Source organism: Aquarana catesbeiana, linkage group LG13 (genome assembly GCF_042186555.1).
Source record: "Aquarana catesbeiana isolate 2022-GZ linkage group LG13, ASM4218655v1, whole genome shotgun sequence".
Classification (NCBI taxonomy): Eukaryota; Metazoa; Chordata; class Amphibia; order Anura; family Ranidae; genus Aquarana; species Aquarana catesbeiana.
In genome coordinates, this window is record NC_133336.1 from 186,839,786 (window position 1) to 186,860,285 (window position 20,500).

Sequence of the window (20,500 nt, forward strand, 5' to 3'; positions counted from 1 at the left end):
GATGGGCACTGGTAGTTGGCGCTGATGGGCACTGGTAGTTGGCGCTGATGGGCACTGGTAGTTGGCGCTGATGGGCACTGGTAGTTGGCGCTGATGGGCAGCACTGATCTGTGGCAATGATTGAGACACTGGGCATTGATTGGCAGCACTGGTGGGTGCCACTTTGGGCACTGGTAGGTACTGATATAGTGGGCACTGGTAGCTGACACTGGTGGGCACAGAAAATGCAGCCGTGGCTTTTTGTGTGAGGGACCGATGTCCCTCCTGACAGGAGCCGGTGATCGGCTTTTTTTCCCCCTCCACGCTGACAGCGTGAGGGAACAAAAAAATTTGATTACTGAGCTTTTGTTTACATCACATGATCAGCCGTCATTGGCTGACATCTGATCACGTGGTAAGAGGCCGGGGGATCGATCCCTCACTCTGATCTGTGATCAGCCGAGTCTCATAGACTTGGTGATCACACAGCGTGCGCGGGAGGACGTTCATGGACGCCCTCCCAGTTAAAAAGCTTTTTATTTTATTTTCCTTCTTTTACAGAACAGACATTTTTGTAGTCCTATAATAATCAAATCCCGCTCCGCGCAACCTGTATACCTCACTGAACACGATAAGCGTGAATAAATAATGTCGCCAGCTAGAACAATGAGTGGAGATTTCACAACATCCTCTCTATGAAATGAATATATACAGCACAAAAAAATTGTGTTATCAGTCCAAGCATAAAAAAAAACCATTTCTGTGATATTTAACCAGTCCATGCATAAACATATGAATAAATCAATTTGCTGATACCTAATCCATGGATAAATCAAAGGCAATAAAAAAATTTAAATGAAAAAATGTATATAAAGTGCAATTAGTGATCGTCGCTTCTTCAAGTGAGGTGAAAATCCTGCTCACCGGATAGATGATCCCTCCGATTCCAAGTGCGCTCATCTATCATCATGCGTAAATCACATGGAACAGAGAGGCAAAAAACATGGTGCTCTCTATTTCTATAAATGTATTACAACACCCCAGCAACTACAGAACACTCACAGGAATAAAACAATCCTGTATAATAATATTGTGCTTTGTAAATCTAGTCATCAGCCTGCTTGCTCTGCTCCTCCCTCCTAGACGCGTTGCGCCCTCCAATTGGGCTTCATCAGTGCCTACATCAAGTCTTGTTTTTGTTAGACCCCTAGCACACTAGGGATTCTAGCCCCTATGCATTAAGTGCTGGGTATTTGTCCCCAAATGCATAGTGCCCTAAATGCCAGTACCACTTAGTACAGCATTCAGCCTTGTCTAGCTGTAGGATATTTCAGCCAGTCATAAACTTTGCAGGCAGCTGGCTTGATGCTGCACCTGTGCCTCCTGGGCACAATAAAATGCGGGGGTAGCCCTGCTCTGCAAGGGACCTAAGGCCTGATTCACGCTACTATGGCTCTGCGCGGGCATGGCAGCCCATTACTTTAAATGGGCTGCTGTGCTCCTGAAGATGCAGGGAAAAGGTCCCTGTATCATTTTTGGAATCGCACACCTCACAGAAACCGCAAGTGCAGTTGGGTTATCGGTGCAGGAAATGGCTGCTGTGATTTCCATTAGAATTTATGGCATCCGGATGCATCTTCTGTATGTGTGTTTTTATTTTTTTTTTTTTTCTGTGTAGGTGGTTGCGGCTGTGGGAGCAGGAACCACCCGCACAAGTGTGAACCAGGCCTAAAGTGATTGTAAAGTCTCATGTTTTTTCCTATAAGAATAACAAACATGTTATACTTGCCTTCTCTGTTGCAGTGGATTTGCACAGAGCAGTCCGGATCCTCCTCTTCTCGGGTCCCTCGTCTGTGATCCTGGCCCCTCCCTCCTGTTCAGTGCCCCCACAGCAAGCAGCTTGCTATTGGGGCACATGAGCCAAGTCACAGCTCCATTCAGGCACAGAGCCCTTACCCGGCCCAGCCCCCTCTCTCTCCTGATTGGCTAGCTGATTTTGATTGACAGCAGTAAGAGCCAGTGGTGCCACTGCTGTGTCTCCTCAATCAGGAAGGAGAAGCTGGATGGCTGAGACATTCATGGACATCGCTGGACACAGAGGGACCTCAGGTAAGTGTTGAGGGGGATTGCTGCACACAGAAGGCTTTTTATCTTAATGCAAAGAATGTGTTAAGATAAAAAACCTTCTACCTTTACAACTCCTTTAACCACTTAAGCCCCGGACCATTTGGCTGGCCAAAGACCAGAGCACTTTTTGTGATTCGGCACTGCGTTGCTTTAACTGACAATTGCGCGGTCGTGTGACGTGGCTTCCAAACAAAATTGACGTCCTTTTTTCCCCACAGATAGAGCTTTTTTTTGGTGGTATTTGATCGCCTCTGCAGTTTTTTTTTTTTGCGCTGTAAACAAAAAAAAGAGCGACAATTTTGAAAAAAACTAATATATTTTTTACTTTTTGCTATAATAAATATCCCCCAAAAATATATTAAAAAAAACATTTTTTTTTTCTCAGTTTAGGCCGATATGTATTCTACATATTTTTGGTAAAAAAAAAATCACAATAGGCGTTTGATTGGTTTGAGCAAAAGTTTTAACGTCTACAAAATAGGGGATAGTTTTATAGGGACGTACCTGTACGCCCATATGCCTGTCCGTGCCATTGTGTGCGATATATATCTACATGCAGCGGTTAAAGCGAAGTTCCAGTCATTTCTGTTTTTTTTTTTTTTTTTTTTTTTTTTTTTACTATCACTTAGCTACAAAAAGTGTAGCTGCTGACTTTAAATAAACACACTTTTTATTGGACATTAAAATAACGTTTTATAAAAAGGCCAGTAGCTTTGCAGTGAGTCTTTCAACGTTTTTTTAGTGTTTTTCTACTTTTTTTTGATAATTTTTTTCTTTTTTTTTTTTTTCGATGGAACAAAAACGTTAAACGTTGGTGAGCCGCGTTTTTGAGTGTTTATCGACGTTTATGAGCGTTTGGCGTTTTTTGTGGTCAGAAAAACGACTCCTGAACGCGATTTTATGGCGTTCAGAAAACAGCCAATAATTTCCACTGCTGATAAACATCCAAAAAGGTCCGTGTGTGCATGGACACATAGGATAACATAGAGGGGAGTTTATGGGCTGTTAAAAAAAAAAAAAAAAAATGGCCGTTTATGACCTTCAGTGTGCATGGAGTCTCACCTGTCGCACAGTCCAGCAGTGCACTGACCCCAGCAGTTTTCTTCCTCTCTCCTCCCTCGGTGGCACCGGCATTTCTACTATGGCCACCCAGATGTGACAGCTTGTGGCTTCACAGCAGGGTGCCCACTGCGCATGTGCGAGCGGCTCTGCGACTGGTCCCGAAGTTTTCTAGGATCTGTCCTGTGTCCCAGAAGACTTCGGGAGGGAGGGGGGAAGTAGAACTTCCACTTCTGATCGCCTAAGGTGGCCGGTGTCTTGCCGAGAAAGTTCCCTCGGCGGATAAGGACCCCCCCTACTGCGCTTGCGCAGTAGGAATGACTAGGAGCCGCTGAAAATAGCCGAAGAAGAAAAACTTCAATCAGCTGTACACGGCGCCTGCGCTCTGGGTCCAGGTTCAAGCCCCACCATCCAAGTGGACCTAGAGGGGGAATAAAAAAGTGCCGAGCGCAGCGAGGCCGTGCCTGAAGCGTGGCGAGCGAAGCGAGCCCGTGAGGGGCCCTCTTACAGGCGCCGTGTACAGCTGATTTCTTCTCTATTTCGCTTCGCCTATTTCCGCCGGCTCCTACTGCGCAGGCGCAGTAGAGGGGGGACCTTATCTGCCGAGAGAAACTTTCTCGGCAGAACACCGGAACAGAAGTGGCTGTGGGTACCTGTCAAAAACTGGGGTACCCGCCTCCCTCCTCCCCAAAAGTTCTGTTTCACCATCAGGAGCTGGGGGAGGAGGCCTTAAAACGGAAGTTCCACTTTTGGATGGAACTCCTGCTTTAAGGCTAGTACACACTATTAAGAAAATCGGTGTGAACATTTTCGTCTGAGGAACGATCGTACGATTTTCTGCGATCACAACTTTTGACAGCTGATTCAGAGCGAAAATTTCCGAAGGGACAAACTCCACAATTTTCCTCGTAACGGGAACAGAACAAACGATTTTTGTTTTAATGTGTACCGTTTTTGTACGAGAAAAATCAGAAACGGAAAACTGCGCATGATCAGAAACAATAAACAACAATTATTTCCTTCCTTGGTTCCGACTTGCTGTGAAACAATGAGGAAAATCAGACGATCGTTTGGTTGATTTTCTTATAGTGTTTCCATCTTTAGTGTGACTGGTGCTCTTAGACTATGCACAGTGCGCTCCTTCTGAAGTCCTTGGGGTGCACCATTGAATGGGTATCACTGCAAGCTCTAAATGTAATCTGATGGTAGGAGCTTACGCAGCAATACAAGCTCACTTTGGGGGAAATTTACTAAAATTTGAGAGTGCAAAATCTGGTGCAGCTTTCAATCAGCTTCCAGATAATTTTATTTATTTTTTTTTAATCAAAGCTTTATTGAACAAGCTGGACTTAGAAGCTGATTGGCTACCATGCACAGCTGCACCAGATTCTGAGTGCTCCAGTTTTAGTAAATCTCCCACTTAGGCCCCATTCACACCCGGGGGATTATCCGCTTGAAGCTCAAAAAAGCTGGAGGAGGAAAAAAAAATCAATTCTTCTCTATGGAGATGGTTCACATCTCCACTCCAAGTCGCCTGAAACCAAACAAGTTCTGGAGCTTTTTTTTTTGTCGCTCGAATCGGGCAGGTTTGGGCGTTTTTGACGTGTTTTGTATTTCCATAGAAATTAATCGAAATGCGCCATTGGCGCGTTTCTGGGTAATCTTTTGCTCAAATGAAAAAAAAATGAAATGGTAATAATATATGAATAAATAAATGTAAAATACGTAAATAACTAAAAATGATCATAAATAAGTAAAATAAATGAATAATGTGTAATACATGAATAAATAATTAACCTCCAACCTTAATCACTTCAATACCGGGCACTTACAACCCCTTCCTGTCCAGGCCAATTTTCAGCTTTCAGCGCTGTTGCGCTTTGAATGACAATTGTGCGGTCGTGCTACACTGTACCCAAACAATTTTTTTTTTTTTTTTTTTTTTTATCATTTGGTTCCCACAAATAGAGCTTTTTTTTTTTTTTATTCACTGCTGGGGTTTTTAGTTTTTGTGCAACAAATAAAAAAAGATCGAAAATGTTGAAAAAAAAAAGTTTTCTTTGTTTCTGTTATAAAATTTTGTAAATAAGTACGTTTTCTCCACTGATAGGCAGCACTGATGGGTACTTATGGGTGGCACTGATGATAGGTGACACTGATGGGTGGCACTGATGGATACTGATGGCACTGAAGGGCGTCACTGATAAGGAGACATCTGGCAGGCATTAGTAATGGGCACTGACTGACACCATTTGTGGGCACTGATTGGCATATTTTGGGCACTGACTGTCATCCCTGGTGGCCATGGGTGGCATACCTGGTCATCCATCCGTGGTGGCCATCCCTGGTGGTCCAGTGTAGGCATGGGGGGGGGGCTGCACTGATAATCAGCGCAGAACCCACAAACGTTCCTAATATTGGGAGAACATTATCTAATTGAGGAAGGGGCAGGAACCAGGAAAGAAAAGGATATGGTAATGGACAGGGCTTGACAAATTTGCTTTGAATCTAGAAGCCAACTCGGTTAAAGTGTGTTTTTTTTTTTTTTTTTTTTTTTTTTTTTTTTTTTTTTTTTTAACAAAGCTTACGGGTGGAGCATGTAACGTGAAGGTGAACTTATCCTTTAACCCTTTCACAGACAGAGCCGTTTTTTGCACACATTTAAAAAAATTATTTTAGGCCTGAAGATTACATAAACCTTAAACCATTTTATATTTTCTGAAAGCAGACACCTCAGAGAATAAAATAGTGGTAGTTCCAACTTTTTTTTTTATGTCACACGATATTACTGCAGAAGTCTAGGAAACGCAACATTTCAGTAAAAAAAATATTAAAAGTTAATTTTAGGGGTCACAAAAACGCAATAAATTACCCAATTTAAAAGCCGAGGTTGCACCGAGTAAACAGATTGCCCAAAGTCTTGGCGTATGGCTTCTAATTGCTGGTTCACTTGGCACCACAACTTCTTTTAATGTCTAAAATGGTCAGGAGAGCCAATTTGCAAGCCTTGGCCATGGTTGGTTTTGCTGCTGTAAATTATAAATGTGATAAGGTCAAACTGCGCTTGCGGTACATCCTTGAAATTGAAGATTTAGTAAGTCTTCCCAGCAATTGATCGAACGCTTCTCCCAAACTGTGTAGACAAGTTAATAAACCCCAATATAAAACGCTTAAAGTGTAAGTAAACCCACCTATCGTTTTCAGCCAAGGAAGCTGCCATCTTTGCCTCTGTTTAATCTACAACTGCCATGATGCTGCACATGTGATCAGTTATGACACCAGCCATTGGATGGCTTGACAGTTTGGTTGAGAGCACAACCAATGGGAGTGTTACATTTCCGGCACGTCGGAAATGTAACAGTTTTATGGATGGGTTTACTTCCACTTTAATTTTCGGATGGTTACACCAGATGTGTAGGAGTGGACCCACAGTAGGACATCTCTGAAAGCATTTGGATGAAGTTCCTTGTATTGATTTAGCCATCCTTTGGGGATCATGCCCTTGGGTATGCTTTTATGGTGCTTTTTATTGTATTTTGATACTGAACTGTAAGTTAATTAAGGTAATGAATGTTGGCAAATTTCCTACCAGCTGATAACCAAGAATGGAATGTGGATAAAAATGGCAATTCTGTTAGAAGGTATTCTCTTGGGTACAATGGGTAGACCTTCCCAGTACAGGTTGCATTTCCTTCTACAGGCCCCAGAGTTTATAGGACATTTAGTTGCTCCTTTGTTATCAATATGGAGATCTGGTGGTGGAAAACGTAACACCATTAAAGTCACTTTTGGAGTGTTTTATGGGCTAAGCTAGTCTTCTGCCTTCATAGGCCAGCCTATAGAACCCTTTAGTAAACTACTACACCTGTGCCACCAGCACAAGGGGGAACGGCACTGGGATGTAAACGGTTCCATGCCGTCGGCACTGATGCACCTTAACTCCACCTGGATAGGCAAGTGTAATTCTAGCTCCAATTTTAATGCAACACCGAGAACACAAATGTTGTTGAGTTTAATTTAAAAATGCAATACAATAAAATACAAAAAATACATTTTATTGTTTCCTGCTCTACTTTATACTCATGTTTGCTATGATTCAATGCAGCCATGGACGAATCCGACGTGAGCGATCTGGAGAATATGGTGGTGGAGGAGTTGGGCATCTCTATGAGGGAGCTTCAGGAGTTTATAGAGAAAGAGGTGGAGAAGAATGAGTTTGTGAAGCAGCGGAAAGCTCAGTTGTTGGAGCTGGAGCAAATGGTGAAGCAGAAGGAGGATGAGGTGGCTCATGTGGACAGCTTGTGTGACAATGCTTCAAGGTAACGGAACAAACCATTGATTGGTATTTATTTATTACAGGTACTTGTATAGCGCCATGGATTTATGCAGCACTTTACATATTTATTATACATTCATGTTAGTCTCTGCCCTTACAACCTAAGGTCCCTACATTCATACACACACACACACATACTGGGGCCAATTTAGACAGGTATTTAGGTTATGGGCTAATTTAGCGAAATGTCACTACATTTTCAGCATCCAATCAGATTCTTCCTATGACTCCCCCAGTAATTATAGGTTAATGGGTGCCCCACTGAATGTTGTTAAGGTCAGCTGTGATCTGAACGTATATATACGTAGTTACAACACTATGCATTACAAGGAACATTATCCCTTCATGCAGGCACATGTTAGAGCTTTTTAGGGAAATGCCCACTGGCAGTGGGAGAAATGCAAATTGTGTGTTAGCCCAAATGAACTATTTTCTACATTGGCAGGTGTGCCCATTGGGTGTGCTGTATAAACTGTATGTAACCTTGGCTACATACAGTACACAGCGCCATGTTCGGGCAGTGGGAAGGAGACTTCCCACACCAGAACACAATTAAGTCTAGCTGAGCGCTGCTCAGCCATTCATAGGCAGCTTTGTATTGTCTGAATACAAAGCTTCCTTTTCTTCATAATGTTATCCACCTGCCTCAGCCAATTGGAGGCAGCTTTGTATTCATTTAGGGAATACAAAGCCGCCTATGATTGGCTGAGCAGCTCTCAGCCAATCAGAGGCAGCTTTGTATTCACTTAGGGAATACAAAGCCGCCTATGAATGGCTGAGCAGCTCTCAGCCAGACTGAATTTTGTTCTGGTTATGGGAAGTTCCTGTCCTTTTGTCAGAGTGAGGTGCTTTAGACTGTATGTAGATGAGGCTACATTCAGCTGATAAAGAACCCAGTGGGCACACCTGTTTGTTTATAAAGCTTGAAGACCCCTCTTCTACGCTAAGGGTCAGTTTACTGTCCTTCAGACTTTAGGAGGGCCAGATTGTGGCTAATGGGAGTAGAAAATGCCCCAGCAGAATTAAAAAAAAAAAAAATGTTGTCAGTAAGAGTAGGAAGAACGCCCTATCATTTCTGGCAGGAACCATGCTCTGTCGTTGGTGTCAATGGGAGGAATAATGCCCCACTGTTGGTGTCAGTGAAAGGAATGGTGCCTCATTGATGGGGTCAGTGGAAGGAAGAGTGATTTAAAGGTTGAACAAAGGCCACTGCTTTAGGGGCCAGACTGTGTCCATTTAGAGTAGAAATTGTCCTGGTGTCAGTGGGAGCAAACAGTCCATCTTTGGTATTCAGGGAAGAATAGGGCCCCGTAGTTGGCGTCAGCGGGCCAGATAAGGCCCTGTAGTTGGCGTCAGCGGGTGGAATAGGGCTCCGTAGTTGGCGTCAGCGGGTGGAATAGTGTCTCGTATCAAGCAAAGGGCCACAATTTGGAGACCACCAGTGTAGAAACTAGTTTGGACCAGCTTGGCCCAAATAAACTAGTTAAAGTGACCGTAAAGGTGGAGCTCAGCTTTAAAATAGATTGAAGACCATAGGATTAAAAACAAATTGCAGCAAAAAAAAAAAGTCTTACTAAGAATTTACTAAGGCGAGGGCTCTATATTCCTGAACGGCCCCTTTTGTAAGTGTAAAGAATCTCTCTTTCCTGAATCTGTGCATTTTTTGGAGTTAAAATAGATGCTTTAACTAAATACCAGTAAGTGGGCATTTTTTGGTGTCACAGCATAGTAGATGAGCTCCTATTTTGGAAAATGATGTTTGGGATCTATCATATGGATCAGTTCACTGATCCTGGATAATGCTTTGACGGGAAGAAGGTACCCTTTACAATTCTGCTTATTGCAGGGCTCTTGAGGACTGTGAGATGTTGGTGAAAACACTATACAGTGAGATGGGCATCACCTACAAGGAGATCAGCTCAGACGACGATGAATCTTCCAAACCTGTGGAAGTCATTGAAATTCCAGATGAGGACGAGGAGGATGACGATGTCATGAGTGTGGGATCAGGTGGGTGACCATGTGTTGTGTTTTGTTGTTTTTTCATTTTCTGTAGGTTTTGGAAGGGTTACACATCATGAATACTGTAACAAGGTAAATGGCATACAGTGGAACCTTGGATTATGAGCATAATCCTTTTCCCCATAGAAGTCAATGGAAACAAAGATAATTCGTTTCGCATTGACTTCTATTGCATGCAATACCGCATGTGGCCGGGGGGGGAGGGGGGGGGGGCGCGGCGCTGTAGAGTAATTCTCTTAAACACTCTGGGACAGCTCGGCTGAAAGCTGAACTCGGAAAGGCTCAGAAACACTCGGGAACTGAGTATTTCCAAACGGCTCCTAACCGTTCCGAGTGCGCCCCCGCACCTCTGGCCAAATGCAGTACTGCACACCCCATTAGCTTGAATTCTGCTCGTTCTGTGAGACAACACTCGCAAATCGAGTCAGAATTAAAAAAAAAAAAAAAAAAAAGTTGCTTGGTAACCACGTTACTCGTTAACCAAGGTTCCACTGTACAAGTAATTCTGTAAACACATGTATAGTCTAATAAAGTTATTTGTTTAAGCCCGGGTTCACACCACAACGAGCTGCGGATCGCACAGGAGCGCTGTGCGTCCCTGTTCACCGTTTCAGGGATGAATCAGGGCCGATTCTATGCCTGAATTTGGCCCTGAAACGCAGCCAAAGACGCACAGCGTTTTTGTGCAGTGCGCACCGCAGCCGCCCCGGAGATATGTGAACTGGCTCCATAGGGAGCCAGTCACATTCTCCTGCTATGCGAATTAGAGGTGCGGAAACGCACCTCTAATTCGCATAGGTGTGAACCCGGGCTTAATGTTCTTGGGAAATCGCATGATTTATAATGAAATTATGAATCCTTTGCTGAAGCATTGGGGTGAAAATAAAATTAGTATTGGCCTTCTTGCAGATGGCTCAATCACCATTCCCCCTTATCATTTGGGTAAGTCTAGCCATACACTGTAAGATTTCTCTTGCCAAGCTCTGCTGAGAAAGGCAAAATCAATAGATTCAAACTAAATAGCATGAATGAGGACTGTTCCCTGCTGGGTATTGTATTTTGCCGGCATCTGGCACCTGCAGTTGTCTGAACACTGTCTGGGATTTTTTCACCTTTTCAGATTGAGGTTTGTTGAGCCCAGGTGGTGCCTAAAGGCCACCCACTGCTCAGATTTCGGCATGATTCAACAGCCGTGAATAGAGCCGGGTGATGACAAGCACTTCAGAAGAGCTCGTTATCACTCAAATTTTCTACCGCATCTAAAATATCCATTGTACCCAGTTTCCGGGAGAACATTGGATTAAAGCAATTGTAAAGGTTAAAATTAAATTTCAATTTAGTATTTTTTGCTAGAAAATTACTTAGAACTCCCAAACATTATATGTTTGTTTTTTTTTGTTTTTTTAGCACAGACCCTAGAGAATAAAATGGCAACTGTTGCAATTTTTTATGTCACACCGTATTTGCGCAGCGGTCTTTCAAAAGCATTTTTTTTGGAGAAAATACACTTTTTTTTTTTTTTTTAAATTTAGCCCAATTTTTTTTTGTATAATGTGAAAGATGATGTTACGCCAAGTAAATAGATACCTAACATGTCACGCTTTAAAATCTTTAAAATTGCGCACATTCATGGAATGGCGACAAACTACGGTACTTAAAAATTTCCATAGGCAAAGCTTTAAAAAATTTTACAGGTTACCTTAGAGTTACAAAGGAGGTCTAGTACTAGAATTTATTGCTCTCACTCTAACGAACATGTGAACACCGTTTACATATGTTGGCGCGACTTACATATGCATTCACTTCTGCTTGCAAGCACGGAGGGACGGGGTGCTTTAAATTTATTTTTCCTTATTTATTTTATATATTTTTTTTACACTGTCTCTTTTTATTTATTTTATTTTTATCACTTTCTCATAGGGCTGGGGAAAAAATCTATTTAAATCTTGAATCGAGTTGAGAGGTCAAATCGATTCAAAATTTAAGCAAATCGTTTTTTTTAGATTTTTTTTTTTTTGTTTTTTTTTGTTTTCTTTTTCACTGCGCCGGTCCTGAGGAGCTGCGGGCAGGAGTCTTTAGACGAGGCCGTGGCTTCGGCCTAGTCCGCGGCGTCCAGCCTAAAAACTCTTGCCTGCAGCTCCTCAGGATCGGCGCGGTGTCCAAAAAAAAACTCGATTCGAAAACGTTAATCGGGTTTTTTTAAGAAAATCTCCCAGCCCTACTTTTCTCATTGCCCTTGAGGTTTTTCACCTTAATGTATTCTGTGCATTAAGGTGAAAGAGCTCCTGTAATGCAGCTGCCCCCAGAGCGCCCCCTTTTACTTACCTCAACCGGATCTTTCCAGCAACGGGGACAAGCATACCAGCTCCAGCTGTTGTCTCGGGTCCTGATTGGATAGATTGATGGCAGCACAGCCATTGGCTCCCACTGTCAATCCAATGCCCCGGGGGGCGGTGCTGAGTCCTGCTGTCTGTGTCAATAGTAGCGCGCCCGCATGAGTGCCCCGAGGGAGAGCTGCTCTCCAACGGGGCACTCGGGGGGGCCAGGAGCGCCGATGAGGGACCGCAGAAGAGGAGGATCGGGGCCACTTTGCAAAAACAACTGCACAGAGGAGGTAAGTATGACATGTTTGGTTTTTAAAACAAAAAACAAGACTTTAGATATCCTTTTAAAAGCAAAATAAAAAAAATAAAATAATAATTTTGCCTTTTAAGAAGAGAAAAAAAAAAATCATCCCTTGGAAGGTGGAAGTGAATTCAGACGTCACTCTGTTCCTCCAAGGGCATAGAGCCGAGTGGGGGCTATCCTGCCCTCACTTGGCTTCCTGCCCAGGCACTTGACAGATTGGATTGGCACTGGGCTAACCCATTAGGTCTGGCGATGATCGGGAAGCTGCGGGAGGGGGAAAGGGGGTCACTTCTCCTGTCTCCTCTAAAAGTGATTCCGTGGCGAATCTGGCGAGGGGACCACTTTTATCAGACACAGAATCGCCCACAGTACAAAAGGAATACTGGGATTATGGCAGCTAGCTGCTGCCATAACAATGATATTTAACGTCATAGTAATGACTTATAGGAACTGTGGGCGGTATTGAAGTGGTTAAAAACAAACAAACAAACCTCTATATACTTACCTGCTCTGTGCAATGGAATTGCACAGAGCAGCCGCAAACCTTCTCTTCTTGGGTCCCCCACTGGCGCTCCTGGCCCCTCCTCTCTTTCCAGTGCCCCCGTGGGAAGCTGCTTTCCATGGGGGCGCTCGTGCATGCTGGCTCCTGAGTCCTGCTGCTGCGTCTATTGACACAGACAGTGGGACTCAGCCCCGCCCCCCACTCCCTCGTTACTAGCTTTGATTGACAGCGCTGGGAGTCAATGGAATGTTTAGGAAATTATGCTGCTTTAGAATGTAATTTTTCGATTGAAGGTTTAGTAACACTTTTAAATAGCAAGGTGGCACAATGGTAGTCAGTTGCCTTGAGTCTTACTTTGTCTCACTGAAACCTCAGGATGTCACCCTCCAATCAAACTCCCACATTGGTCAACCTAGGCGCTCGCAAGACGACCAAAAGAAAAAAGCCTCGCACCATGAATGACACTTGGCGCACGGCGCTCTGACTCTTTTAAAACCCCATGTAATACTAAATTAATTTTAAAAAGTCAATGCATATGGGGTCAACAAAAACATAAACCAATACAAATGTGAATAATGAAATGATCTAGAGCAGGTTGCCCTTTAACTAATCAAGAGGACTGTAACACTACAATGTGTGCCGCTATCATGTAAGGTAAAGGGACTCCACCTGTACAAAAAGGGCAAGCGGAAGAGACTGCGCAACACACATAGTTTAGTGTAACCCTGTAAACTTTGTAAACCACTTCCCGCCATATAGCAGAATGACGGCCGCAAAGTGGTTAAGTTATGCTGACTCCAGCAGGATAAGCCGCCCATGAGGGCGTGAAGTGTGGCGATCGGTAGTGCGGTGTGTTGCTCTGACACACCGCATCTCCGATCTTGGTAAAGAGCCTATGACGTAGGCTCTTTACCATGTGATCAGCTGTGTCCAATCACAGCTGGTCACATGGTAACCAGGAAGTGCTGTTTATCGGCTTTTCCTTTTAGTCGCGCTGACGAGGCTCTCCTGACTGGGGGGGTCTGTGCTGATAATCAGCGGATTGATTATCTGTGCAGACCCACCAGTGCCCATCAGTAATGCTTGTCAGTGCCACCTATAAGTGCCCATCAGTGCTGCATATTAGTGCGAGCCCGTCGGTGCAGCCTCAGCGGCGCCCGTCGGTGCAGCCTCAGCGGCGCCCGTCGGTGCAGCCTCAGCGGCGCCCGTCAGTAAAGGAGAAAACATACTTATTTGAACATTTTTATAACCGGAACAAAGAAAGAAATACCCCAGTGGTGATCAAATACCAACAAAAGAAAGCTTTATTTGTAGGAAAAAAAATTATAATTACGTTTTGTGTACAGTGTTGCATGACTGCGCAATTGTCCTTCAAAATGCAACAGCGCTGAAAATTTGCCTGGGCAGGAAGGGTCATAAGTGTCCTGTATTGCAGTGGTTAAAGTCAATAAAAGCTACTCACAAGCATTGTGGCACATAAAACCAATACAGATTGAGGCTGCATCACATTGAGAGTCCCAGAGCACAAGATGGATGAGATCTGGTTCACAGATTTCGGACAGGAAGATGTGTAAACTGACAGGCTGCCCAAGGTCCTCATTGCTGATGTTCCCCGTCCTCTTTCAGTCGCGTTGCCCTCAGATCTGGTGTGATCACAGGACATGTTTCGAGAAATCTGAGGAAAAGGAAGCGTTCTGGAAACGGGTCCTGTGTACGCTGTCTCTTCCCCTTGCTCTTTTTGAACATTGGAGCTTAGACAGGAGGGAATGCTGCAGCAGGGAAGCAGTGAGGGATCCTTGCTGGGTAGGCATAGATGCCAGGAACGGGTGGACTTTGTGCAAACACTATCACTTTGTTCTGAATAAGTGACACTGGAAATACCTACTTGGTGCAGCATATGCCATCAGAGAGAAAAAAAAATAAAATTTATTAACATGTTAATGGGAAGTATTTTTTTTTTTTTTTACAGGAGAAGCAGTCATTAGTAAAACTCCCAAAGAGAAACGACTGGTGAGTAACGTTCTTTTCTTTAATCTTGTTTATTGAATTCTTTGTTACTTTTTCGCATTCTGTCTTTAGGGAAAAAGTAAAGGTAGCCATAGATGACTGATTTTTTTTTTTTTTGGATCAGCTAGCAGGCCGATCTAAAGGAAACGAAGATTCCTCCATCCACACAATCAAGATGGATAGAGGAATCCTTCCCACTGAGGCTTTGTAGTGTGGAAGGAGGACTCCTTCACTGTCAGAATACACTGATCAGCGTCTGCAGCTGCTGTTCAAGAGATTTTCTTACATTCCCATTCGACAGTTGTAGATCTAATGATCCCCTTCTGTCGTACGGGTATGGCCATATATGGATAGAAATTTTATCTGGTTCTCGATGAACCGGACGAATTTCAATCCCTCTGTGGCCAGCACATTAAGGTTCTACCCATCTTTGTATGAAGTATTGTAAAGGGGTTAAATGGTGCAAGTTTGTCACAGAGCTGTTCTGAACTGCCAAATGAGAGTTGTGACAGTATGTCTCATTAATTGGATCCAAGGAAGATATCTGTGTTTTCATCTTTTTTTTTCAATTTTTTTTTTTTTAAATAAAAGTTGCTAAACCCACAACAGTAAAATCAGTCTGTATATGCAGTAAAGCATGCTTGTTATATTCACTGTGGAACCTAAGGGGTTAATCCTCTGCATTGTGTAAAAAGGCTGCTTGATCTTGTATGCATAGATCCTCCTCTCCCTGCGCTGTCCCCCTGGACAAGTCTGGATAAGACAGTCTATGGCAGTGATGGCGAACCTTGGCAGCCTAGATGTTTTGGAACTACATTTCCCATGATGCTCCACTACACTGCAGAGTGCATGAGCATCATGTGAAATGTAGTTCCAAAACATCTGGGGTGCCAAGGTTGACAATCACTGGTCTATGGAGTCAGGCTGCACATGCTCAGTTTTGGTATTTTATTGCGAGAGAGATTTTTTTTTTTTTTTTCCTTTGAAGAGTGCATGCGATCAGCACGGGGGCCAATTGGCACTTTCCTGACAGGGTCATGAGCCCTGCAGCCTCATTGGACAGGTCAGTGCAGTATGAAAACTCCTCCTACAAGCTTCATCAGGAACTGATAGAAATCACAAGACTGCTATATACGGGTGATGTGAGAGGGTATTTAGCAGTTTAAATTTACTAAAATAATTGCATTTCCCTGTTCTGTGTACTGTGGGAGACCAGATATAGTGAATGCAGGGTCCGGGGTTTAGTACCACTTTAATATTAGAGACATTTTTTTAAATAACAAACCTGTTATACTTGCCTCCTCTGTACAGCAGTTTTGCACAGAGCAGCCCCAATCCCCCTCTTCTGGGGTTCACCCGCTGGCGCTCCTAGCCCTTCTCTCTTGCTGGGTGCCCCCAGAGCAAGCAGCTTGCAATGGGGGCACCCAAGCAGGCTCGCTCCCCAGTCACGGCTCTGCATGTCCATTCACACACAACCACCCCCCCTCCCCTACTCCCCCTTCTCATTGGCTCACTGGCTGTGATTGACAGCAGCATGAGCCAATGGCTACTGCTGCTCTCAACCGATGAGAAGGGAGAGTACCTGGAGAGCTGAGGCTTTTGTGCACATCGCTGGAGGAAGATTGGGCTTGAGCAAGTAATGGTGGGGGTTGCTGAGGGAGCTGCTGCGCACACAGTTTTTTACCTTCATGCATGAAGATAAAAAACCTGAAGTCTTTAGGACCTCTAAGGTTAAATTGAAAAAGTAAAAGTTTCCAAAAATGTTGATGGGGTTATAAAAGTTGTAATAACTTGCTCTGAATAAACTCTTTATACATTTTTTTTTTTTCTTCTTTGCACTGATTTGCTATTGAAAATGTAGATTTAAGGAATTATGCACATAGTCCAGTAAAAGGATAAGTTCACCTTTGGGGCATGTTACATGTTCCACCTTTCCCCTCCTTGTGACAGCGAGCGGGGGATCTTCTCCCCACACCCACTGTCACTTTTTGAAAACGGAGCGCCTGTGCAGGCTCCGCCCACACAGCCACGTCGTTCATTCCCATATTTCTGGGAATGAATAAACTAGGGCTGCGGAAGTTAGCAATTAATTATTCGATCAATCGTTAATTTTTTTGATCGGTAGCCTGCCCTGGGGCCGCTGCAGCGCTCCGCTCCCTCCTCCACTATATGTCATACACAGTCTGCGGGCATCTCTCGATGTGTGTCTCCGAGCTGCATGTGAAAACTTTGGCCGCGCTGTGAGAAATGTCCCGCCCTCCTCCTAGATTAGCTCATGTGATAGACGCAGTGTTCTGTCCATAACACGAGCTGATCTAGGAGGAGGGCGGGACTTTTTTCACAGCGCGGCCAAAGTTTCCACACTCAGCCCTGAGACACACAGCGGGAGATGCCCGCAGACTGTGTAATCCAGGCACTGACTACGGCGAGGCTGCCATTATGGGCACGGCGAGGCTGCCATTATGGGCACGGCGAGGCTGCCATTATGGGCACGGCGAGGCTGCCATTATGGGCACGGCGAGGCTGCCATTATGGGCACGGCGTGGCTGCCATTATGGGCACGGCGTGGCTGCCATTATGGGCACGATGAGACTGAGTTTATGACGCGTGATGTCCTAGCCACGCCCTGCTATGTCCAGCTTTGGCCGTTACCATAACAACGGTGCTAAATCAGCTAAAAAGTAGTTGGATCTGTATGTGCGTTATAATTGAAATTAGTCGATTAAAAGAAAAATTGATCGAACACGAAAATTTATATCAGTAACAGCCCTAGAATAAACTGAAAGCACTGACTTTTTTCGTTTCAATAGGCTGCAGGAACGCTGATGAGCGCTCTCGTAGTCCACTAACATTTTCCCGGCTTTAAAACAGCCCATACAGAGGATACGGGCTGGAAGCCGAAGGACATGTCTGCAGAAGCCCACATTGCACCCGTGATCTACTGATCGTGGGTGCAATGCTCTGCAGGAAAAAAATTAATAAATGCACTTTTTTTTTCTCTGCAGAAATATGTGCATTTATTACTCTTTTTCTATAAAGATGGACTTATCCTTCCTAAGCTGCATAGATGCAAGTCCTGTTCATACCACAGCATGCTGCCTTGAGGTCTGTTGCAATGCTTTGTATAAAAATACAGATATGCTTTGTTTTTGCGCAACTCACCAAAGTACACCTCAAGTCACTGCTGTAGGCTGCAGTGCACAGAAATAAATAAAAAAGTCCTTTTGATGTTTCAATAAAGTTTAAGAAAAAAGTAAATCAGTGCCTTGGTTTGTAGCAAAACACGCCCCCCCCCCTTGCATGCCCATACATATTGGAGCCCAGCCTGTCCAGTAGTATGATGTCTTACTACATCTTCCCACAATGCAGGCCTATACCTCTGCAGCCTTTTAGTGAAAACAATGCACTCCCTGTGTGGCTGGTGCTGTCTCGGTAGTAGTTGAGAAGTCAGAGTTGTAGAAGTTGCTAATCTACAACTTAGTGCATAAAACATCATCGTCATCATCATCATCACAGAGTCGCTGTGTTTTGTTTTTTTTTTTTTTTTTTTTTTATGTCTGGTAGTCCATAATGACATTGTCTGTAAAATGCTGTACATCCCTCGGAGTGACTTTGGTGATTTCTTTTTCTAAACTGTTTAGTTAAAAGACGCTATGACCGCCATGAAGAGATGTCAAAAAGATGTACAGAATTTGGTGGAAGCCATCCACAAGAAGTCTGGTATGCTATGCAACTTCTTTCTCTCTTCTACATTGATTCTTGTTATGTGCTGGTACTGCTTTTTTAGGGTCAGTTACATATCGTGTCCCGTCCCAACCCCCCCCCCCCCCCCCCCCGAAAAAAAAATCTGGGTTTTCTATTAATTTTGGCAACAAAAGACACAGTAGGGCTTATTTTCGGGGTAGGTTTTATCATGTAATGTGTAATCGCCAGTTCCTGTGTCCCCTCTCCCTCCCTGTCTGTCAGTTAAGGAGTCTTTCCATTCTCATTTTGGCCAGAATCGTGCAGCTCTAGTAAGCAGCAATTGCAGCACACGGTTAGTACCGCAGCAAGCGTTGGAGTGAGAGCAATAAATCTAGGGCCATCATTCACAATTGCCTCTAAGCTGGTAACCTTTAAAGGCTTTTAACCACTTACGAACCAGCCACCGTTGTTATACGTTGGTAGTTTGTAGTAGGATTCCAGGGTTATGGCAGCAGCTAGCTGCCGTAACCCTAGTATTTTCTGAAATGGCGGGCGGTCCTCTTTAAAAGTGGTCTCCGTGGTGAATTTGCCGCAAGATTAATTTTTGGGGGCGAAAGGTGCCCCCCCCCCACTCGCCACGCTCTTGTCGCCGCCGGTAGCGGCGGAGACAAATTGGTTGCTGTCCACTCAGTATGGAGCCCAGTGAGGGAAAGATGACCCCCACTTGGCTTCATAACATTGAATGACGGAAGCGACGTCAAACGTCACTTCCGCCCAATGGTCTAAAAGTGGGAAAACGACATTTATTTATTTTTTTATTGCATTTTAGTGTAAATATGAGATCTGAGGTCTTTTTGACCCCAGATCTCACATCAAAGAGGTCCTGTCATGCTTTTTTTTTTTTTTTTTTTTTTTTACAAGGACGTTTACATTCCTTGTAATAGGAATAAAAGTGAACCAAAACATTTCTTTTTAAAAGGACAGTGTAAAGATAATAAGGAAAACATTTTTTTTTTTTTTTTTTTTAAATTTAAAGCCCCCACTCCCACCAAACTTGCGTGCAGAAGCGAACGCATATGTATGTTGCGCCCGCTTATGAAACAGGAGTTCATAACCACACATTTGAGGTATCGCCGCGATCGTTAGAGCGAGCGCAATAATTATAGAAAAAGACCTCCCCTTTAACTCAATACTAGTAACCTGTAGGAGCTTTTAAACTTTGCCTATGGAGCGTTTTAAGGGTCAAGTTTGTCGCCGTTCCACGAGCGGGTGCAATTTTGAAGCATGACATGTTTGGTATCAATTTACTCGGTGTAACATTTATCTTTCACAATATAGAACAAATTGGGCTAACTTTACGGTTTGTCTTACTTTTTAATTCAAAGAAGTGTATTTTTTCCCAAAAAATTATGCTCGTAAGACCGCGGCGCAAATACGGTATTGAAACGACTGCTATTTTATTCTCTAGGGTGTTTGAAAAAAAAAATCTATAATGTTGGGATTCTAAGTAATTTTCTAGCAAAAAAAAAAAAAACTGATTTTAACTTGTAAACAACAAGTTTGAAAAATAGACCTGGTCTTTAAATAGTTAAAGCATTGCCTATGAAAAATTTTAGGTACTATGTTTTGTTGCCGTTTCTTGGCAATTTCAAGTCTTAACACGTTTGGTATCTATTTACTTGATTCAACCACATCTTTTATATTTTACCAAAAGATTGAGTATTATAATTTGTTGTGTGCCCTACAATTCATTTTGGTGTATTTTTTTTTTTTTTTTTTTCCATGAAAGTTTTCATTTTGATAAACGACTGGACAAATATTATTTGACAAACAATTGCCACAGCCGCTGATTTATTCTCCAGGGCCTCCTTTCAGAAAATATGACTTTTTGGAGTTCCAAGTAATTTTCTAGCAAAACATGCTTATTTTTAGTGCGTGTGGAAAATTAAAACATTGCAGGGGACAGCAAGAGGTTAAAATTGACTTTGTATGAACAAAGTACATGCTCCCAATATTCTCTCTGGTGCTGGTTCTGCTTTCTAAAGTAAATGAAGTGTGTAAAAAATATTACACGTAATGAGCCAGGCCTCAATCAACAGCATGATGTGGCATTTAGCCCAGACTGCTTGTCATGTGATATCTCCAATCTCTCCTAC

At 43.5% G+C, this 20,500-nt stretch overlaps 1 protein-coding gene across 2 annotated transcripts in view; it reads left to right on the forward strand.

Moving 5' to 3' along the window:
- Positions 1-20,500, forward strand: part of SETDB1 (SET domain bifurcated histone lysine methyltransferase 1) — a 100,027-nt gene that overhangs the window by 19,248 nt on the left and 60,279 nt on the right. For both annotated transcript variants that reach the window (XM_073610275.1, XM_073610276.1), the window contains exons 2-5: positions 7,271-7,484; positions 9,348-9,511; positions 14,623-14,663; positions 18,302-18,380. In XM_073610275.1, coding sequence (XP_073466376.1) covers positions 7,273-7,484; positions 9,348-9,511; positions 14,623-14,663; positions 18,302-18,380 — 496 coding nt within the window. In that variant the 5' untranslated portion in view covers positions 7,271-7,272. The remainder of the gene's footprint in view (positions 1-7,270; positions 7,485-9,347; positions 9,512-14,622; positions 14,664-18,301; positions 18,381-20,500) is intronic.